Source organism: Nuphar pumila, chromosome 17, assembly GCF_984573655.1.
Source record: "Nuphar pumila chromosome 17, dmNupPumi1.hap1.1, whole genome shotgun sequence".
Taxonomy (NCBI): Eukaryota; Viridiplantae; Streptophyta; class Magnoliopsida; order Nymphaeales; family Nymphaeaceae; genus Nuphar; species Nuphar pumila.
Window position 1 is genome coordinate 78,522,249 of NC_143265.1, and position 7,360 is coordinate 78,529,608.

The 7,360-nt window shown below is 40.2% G+C and overlaps 1 protein-coding gene across 1 annotated transcript; it reads right to left on the reverse strand.

Annotated features, from left to right (window-relative positions):
• Window positions 1–328: 328 nt before the first annotated feature.
• On the reverse strand, window positions 329–6,932 carry LOC149812365 (transcription repressor KAN1-like). The gene is made up of 8 exons (XM_089993037.1): window positions 6,038–6,932; window positions 5,814–5,890; window positions 5,300–5,345; window positions 4,968–5,145; window positions 2,129–2,216; window positions 1,896–1,956; window positions 1,753–1,805; window positions 329–496 (listed from the first exon to the last, which is right to left on the reverse strand). Exons 1-8 carry the CDS (start codon window positions 6,930–6,932, stop codon window positions 329–331), a joined length of 1,566 nt encoding a protein of 521 aa, XP_089849163.1.
• Between the last annotated feature and the right edge of the window lie 428 nt (window positions 6,933–7,360).

Below are 7,360 nucleotides of genomic sequence, written 5' to 3' on the forward strand. Positions count from 1 at the left end.
AGCCACAACCGGACCCTCCTTCCTGCAGATCGGTTCCACCATACGTTGCTTTCGCCTTCTAACCCAGGGATGTCATGCACAGTTGCAGGAAGTGTTGTTCCCACGCCCTCCTTGGTAGCATCGGCGAAGCTTCGATAAGAACCATCACCAGAAACTTGGTTCTTCTGTGTGCCCACAGACAGATAAATCGTGATTTGTCCATGTTCGAGTCGCACCCGCCGGTTGAGTTGTGGAAGCTCAGACTCGTTGCCCCTGGTTGTTCCTTCTCTCGCACAGTCACGTACTCGCCCCGTGCCGTTCTCACTGTCTCTTTCTTTTCCACGCAGCATCATTGCTCCTTGCGTACAGGCTTGGGTGGAACCGTGGTGGTGGTGTAGTATTGGGAGTGGGTAGCGCAATTTGCAGCAGTTAGAGGCCCGGGAAGATGGAGAGCGGAGGTGGGGGATGGTGGTGGAGCGGGTTCATCATAATGCAAAATACTCCATGTTCCATTTGTCTACAGATGTCTTACTTCTGCTAAAGTTGGATTCACAGGTATCTGATCTTTTTTTTTTTTTCATCTTTCGTTATTAGCAGGTGATATCTCATCATTTGTTGCTGTAGCCATATTTCAAATATATGCTATGAATAAAATCTTATCTCTTTCAAAAAAAAAATGGTGAGTAGAGTTTTTTTTTTTTTTTGAATCTCTCTCTCTCTCTCTCTCTCTCTCTGAAAGAAAAATATATTAGATTAGCATCCAGTAAGATGAAAACAGTACAATAGGAATGACCAGATGTCACTCCATCATACCATTACACTGCGATATTAAAATCAAGAATAAATGGCTCAGACATAAGCGGCCACTTGAAACGGATTTTGTGCCTTAGCTCACGCAATGCCTTGTTAGCCAATATCAAACTGGGCAGGTCATTTTCCATGTGCCCTCTATCATTTTGCTGCATCCGTAATAAACGCCAAAGAATCAAGACAAAGCTGCGCCAAGAGTATAATTTTCCTGTCCTTTCTAGGCAAAAACTTAGCAATCGACACCTCTCGAAGACCGGCAACCAATCCCCATAATCGATGATGAGACTGATGCCAAACATGAGTGAAGCTTTCCTTAGTAAAAGCGCTGTCCCACAATAAGTGAGTAGAGGTTTTTTCATCCTTCTTACATAATAGGCATTGGCTAAGTAGGCTGAACCCTCTCTTTTTGAGAACATGATCTGTTAAGAATTTATCTTGAAGAATCAACCATCCAAAAAACTCTCATATTGTGTATTTGTGTGGACTAGCATGTGTATCTGACTCCATGATGATCAATTTTTGAAACTCACAAATAATCCTACAATTTGAAGCCATGTAATAATTTTGGGGGTGCAAAGATCATAAATTAGTCATGAATATATTTCCCAACTTCATGAATGCTTACAAAGTAGAAAGAAGAAAAAGATGAAAAAACAGCTGATAATCATGATTCGTTTGGCAAGCGACAATGAGCAGAACTTGAAACTAGACCTGATAAGCATAAGTTCGTGAGGGCTTTGGCTCCACTTTTCTGCTTTCTCCCATGATTTCCAAATGAATGCAAACAGCTCCTGCCAAAATCCTAAGTCATTATTTACTTTCCAACAGTTACATAGTTGTGGTTCCATGGCTTGTATCCACATTGTACCCCAGCCTCCATGTGGAAATGCCTAATAGTTACATCAATGAACTTATCATAACATCCCCGTGATACAACATGACATATTTTGTATATATGTCTACCTGCTCAATTCCCATGTTTGCTTTGAAGTTTGGCATGGCTGGTGTATGGTGAGCTACTCAAAATCAATGGGATATGATTTACCAATTAAGTCAATCATCACTGTTGCCTTGCCAACCGGGTCTTCCTAGGGTAAACTCCAAACTTGGGTTCTTAAGGTTCAAAAGTGGTGCAGGTGAGTCTTTTAGTTGCATATCACTGCTTTCCTGAAATAAACCAATGCAATGTGTCAATTAACCATGACTTTAAATAATCACACACACACACACACACACGCTGGTTGACAATCATTCATCACACTAACAATATGATTTGGCCCATTGGATAATGAAAACCATATGATAAATAAAGGTAAGATGGAGGGAAAATTTTGGTTACCTCGAGTGCGTGCCCAGATCCTTCTTGAGATGGCACACTATTAGGTTCTTCTGCATCCCTTGAATTGTTTTGTAACCATGATACTCCACTGAAAAGGTTGATCATGAAAACAAAATGGTCAGTTTGAAATCTAAACCTAAATTTACACTAGATGTTCTTGAAAAACATATGAAGCCAAATCAGCTCAAAAGGGTATAAACAAAAGACTAGTTTTTTTTTTCCAATAGTAAAAGTTCAACTAAAAAGTGTTTTTGTGTGTGTGTGTGCACGCATGCGAAGAGAGAGAGAGAGAGAGAGAGAGAGAGAGAGAGAGAGAGAGAGAGAGAGAGAGAGAGAGAGAGAGAGAGAGAGATTCATTTTGAATACAAACAAAAACTCTCGTTGCTAAAACTGATTTTTGATTGCTACTTTTCTCTTTGATACCTATTAATTCGGTTATAAGACTTCTTATTCTTCTTGTTTTGTCTTTTCTTCAGCACTCTATGCCATGTGGGGCTTTACAACCACAGTGATTTTCCAATCCTCTTTGGGCATTGGCTCTTTCACAGAAAGTTGGTTGACCAAAGGATCTATTTTGCGCCCTTGGTGGGCGGTGTGGTGCCGGATCTAAGAAGACAACAGCCCTTTGGCTTAAACTAGCACAGGCTCAAGCTCTTGGGATGATTAGTTATGTTTCGGTGGCTTGGTTTGTAATGGTGAAGGCCAGGTGAGTTGATGTTGGCTTAGGCATCAGTCGACACAGTGGTTGGTCGGTGGTTAGAAATGGTGTTTTTCTTTCCTCTCTCTCTCTCTCTCTCTCTCTCTCTCTCTCTCTCTCTCTCTATATATATATATATATATATATATATATATATATATATATATATATATATATATATATATATATATATATATATATATATATATATATATATATAGATAGATAGATAGATAGATAGATAGATAGAAAAAGTGAGATATATATATATATAGAGAGAGAGAGAGAGAGACAATGATGCAAACATGCTAAATGGACTTTTTCGATGTTTTCATTGTTTTTTTTGCGGTTCTGACTCCATAGATGTGTTAGGCATGTTCGATTTATTAGGAAACACACCTGAATCATGTGTTTTCAGTAAAAAAAAAAGATATTTGAAGCTTAAAAAATTTATAAAGTTTTTGAACCGTTGATTTTTTGAACCTTATAAAAATCCACCCATGTATTGGAATCTAATGCTTCAAGAGCTGATCCTAATAAAATCAAGTATGTAGATAACATGTGTATTGTTAGAATTTAAAAATAAAAAAGCCTGAAAACCACATTTAGCATGTTCGCATAACTATATATATGTATAGACACACACCGACGCTACAGGTCACATAAAAGCACTTTAATGGTAAATTTTAGAGTCTCTATCCTAACTCCTCCAGTTATGCAGCGAATCAGAATCTTCCAGAACCAAGTTGTACAATTTCACCTCATGCTTTCCAATTTCTGTGCACATGGCATACATTCTCCGGTAAAACATTTATTATTTTTATGTCATTCAAAAGGACAAGAAAAATGATATGAAATCTAGAATACTGTCAACATAGTATGCTTCCATATGAAAATGTATGGTAAATTAGCCTTGCAAATCCTATCCCATGCTCTCAAACTATCCTAAGTGTCTCTGTTCACTAACCATATTTGAACTTTATATTGTGGTCCCAGCTACAATTCTCAATATACAGACATGGGCAGATAAAGAAAAGCGTTTATAACAGTTCCCTTTGTACCTTTGTTTTTTGAAAGAAAGGTTAGCACCAAATAAAAATTTTAAAAAGTAAAAAAAAAAAAACAGTTTTTCTTTGTACAATACTCATCTAGCTAATCTGTGCCCTACCATCTAAGTCAATAAAATTCTTCTTAAATGGACCAAAAGGACTGCAGCATATTCTGTACGCCCGCCTTAAACAATTCCATGTCAATAACTGGCATTCTAGTGTTCTAGGATTAAGTAATCCTCATTTGCAAAATGTTTAGCAGATGCTTCTATCAATCAATGTGCAACTAATATGGCATACAGGTATAAGGCTAACTAGCGTAGTCCTGCACAGGCAACTCCTTCAAGAATAGCTCCAAAAACCCCCAGCAGAGAGAAAACAACAAGACCAAACTGTAACAATGCACAAGAAAAGGCAAAGTGTTCGAAAGTCTTCACCAGTGTGCATGCAAACCAAAATGTATGCAACAATTACCAAGTTATTAAAAAAAACTAGTTCTAGAGGACTCGTTATCTAGTATTTAAGGCTCTTGGTGCAACTAAACAACCCTAGTTTGGATACTGTATACCTTTCTTTTTCTCGAGTGGAATGTGAAATAAAAACATATATCAAAAAGAAGAAATAAATCAGTTTGGAGATAAACAAAAGGAAATTAACAAATGAACCAATGCCAAAGTCACTGATGGGATTAGTTTGAAAAAATAAATAAATAAAAATTTCCTCTCTTTCTATTGAATATTAATCTTCTATTGTAGCAAACAAACAACTGAAAGAAAAAGTCACTGATGGGATTAGTTTATGGTTTCCAAGTCTATGCTTTTAATCTAAAGAGTAATCACTTCTTAAAGCCAAGCGAATAGTTAACTAAACAAAAGGCAAAAGCTAAAAGCATGACAAAGAGGACGTGGTTGGGGTTCTCTAAATGTAAACTTCCCCATGCATAAAAGCAGATTCAGGAAAAGAGAAAAAAAGGTGGTGATGAGAAAAAAAAAGAAAAATGTGGCACGTGCGGCTGTGGTTTAGGAAGAAAAAAAAGAGCCAACAAGGGTGGTTTTGATTTCTCTTTCTATAGCTTCAGTGTGGCGTTGCTTACCTTGAAGAGTTAGTCCACAATGTAGGTGAGCAATCAATCTCTTGCTGGGAGTGCAATCTGTTGTTCTGAGTTGACCCGTCCGATCTGAGATTATTGGCGAAACGTCGAAAATTCACATCATTTCCCGGAAGGAGCTCATCTTCTCCGGCCGACCCACTGTCGAATCCATCTGACTGGCCTGAAAGTGAAACCACCCGTGTTGGTTCAGCTTCAGCGCAGTTCTCACTAACAAACACTAGCTAAGCGTATTTTTAGGGGGGGAGAGAGAGATGGGTAAAATGGAAATGAGTTTAAAGCTGCAGAAAGGCTGAGGGGATGGGAATGCGAAATACCTGAGGAAGCTGCAGGCTTGTCAGTAGTCTTAACAGTTCGATACATCTGCAAGAGAAAGAGGTAAGAGAGAGAGAGGGGTTAGAGGGTAAGTGATAAAGAGTGAGAAAGAGCCAAGGAAAAGGGAAAGAACTGGGAAAAAAGCATAGTTCAAATCCTTTTTTCTCGTTTGGAGGTTCCTTTGTGTTCCGCGAGGAAGCCGGGTTGTCATTGACCAGCTGTGTGTTGATGTTTGGTAGGATTAGTAATGAATGTATTATTGTGAAATGATGGCTTCTTTTTTATCATCCCTAGATCATAACCCCCCCTCTCTCTCTCACGGAGCTGTCTCTTGTCTCAGAAAACCAGACTGATGGATTCATTCATTCATCACAATCCCATCCACCGATAACTGTGCCAGAGAGAGGAAAATGAAGCGTGCCCAACAAAGAAAAGATTATGTATATAGTTTTTATCTTTTCCCATATATTTCTTGTTTCTTTGACTTGTGTGGAAATAAGAACTTTGTTGGCTTACCTGTAGATGGCTCTTTACATGAGCAAGGGTCAGATCTTTGACATCCATGAGCTCAAGAACAGATTTTGGAGTAGCCCCTTCATTTACAAAACAAAAACATAGATTAAAGCAAGCTGGAAACCACCAAAAATCCAATAATAATTACAATAATAATAACAACATTGATAATAATAATAATAATAATAATAGATAAATGAGAAGGGAGAATGGAAGTATTGGCCTACTTTCATGTCCACCAAGGAGTTCTACAGCATGAACAAATCGAGCATGAAGGGTGCTTGTCCAACGCATTCTTGGTGCCCTCATGCTCCTCTTTGTGGGAAGCTTTGACATGAATCTTGATCTCATCATCACACCATGAGAAGCATCAGATAACCCACCAAAGTGCTGCTGATGTGATTTCAGTAATTCAGATGAAGCAAATGCGCCGTTGAACCTTGCAGTGGCCGCAAATTGGTACGCGGCTGCCTCGGCCCCGGCGGGTGATGAATTGGAAGTGGGGCTAGACTGTAAATTTGTTATCTGGTCTAGGCGGCCGCCCCCTAGAATAGGAGTGGAAGCTGAACAAGTTGCTGAAGAAACAGCAGCAGTGGATGTTGGGTAGGCAAAATGGTAGAGACCCGTCTTAGGGTCTTTTTCACTGAAGCATCTGCCCTGAATTGCTGGACGGTCGCCGGCGATGAACGGGAACATACGGTTCTGATAAACCGGAATCCCTTTGATCGGCCGGAGGCCGTTCGATACATCCAACAATGACACCCCTTCGTTGATGTGGTTTATCCTGTTCACTCCATTCAGATCATGGTGGAGGCTGCTGTATTGATAGCACTGAGGATAATGGCCACTTTTCCGGAACCCGTTGCTCTGAGCTTGATCCTCACTCCTCACTAGGAAGCTGCAGCCTGGGTTGGCCAAGGAAAGCTCACTGTAGGCCTGGTGACCGGGCTTTCCGGGGACAGAGCCATCGATGTTTGACTTAAGCGTCCGGCGCCAAAGCTCGAAGCCGGTGTCATGATCGGCGCAGCCACGAGCTGCCGCCGGAGTCCTATCTGGTGGGCTGATGTGCAGCGATAAATCAGGCACTGCAGAAGTCTCCATGAAAACCCCTTGATGGGGCATCCTCTCCTACAAGATGCAGTTATGGAAAACACAGATCTTAAACCTTTGCTACTGTAGAACCGATCTCTCTCTCTCTCTCTCTCTCTCTCTCTCTCTCTCTCTCTCTCTCTCTCTTGGTCCCTACACTCTTTGTTTAGGAAAGGACCAAGATTGCTGAAGATAGTGACGTTGGTGGTGGGAGTTGTTTACGGTAGAAAACAAGAAGAGGAGGAGGGAGGAAGGCTGCCTATAAAGAAGAAATTTGGGTGCTCACGAATCTTAGAGAGAGGAGGAGGAGGAGATCAAAGATGGGGTTTAAAATAACCAGAGATTGGGAATGTAAACAAGGGCTCCCTTCCCTGTACAGACATGCTGCATTAGTCGGCACGGAGTGTGAGAGAGGAAGAGAGAAAAAAAAGATAAGAATATGAGAGAGAGAGAGAGAGGAA

Bases quoted from the DNA above. Each gene is read 5' to 3' on its own strand.
- LOC149812365 (XM_089993037.1), bottom strand. From the start codon at position 6,932: ATGCCCCATCAAGGGGTTTTCATGGAGACTTCTGCAGTGCCTGATTTA. The intron at 5,146-5,299 runs GTATTTCGCATT...TTTCACTTTCAG, and splicing joins CAAGCCTGCAGCTTCCTCAG to GCCAGTCAGATGGATTCGAC. The intron at 1,957-2,128 runs GTAACCAAAATT...GGTTTATTTCAG, and splicing joins GATCTGGGCACGCACTCGAG to GAAAGCAGTGATATGCAACT.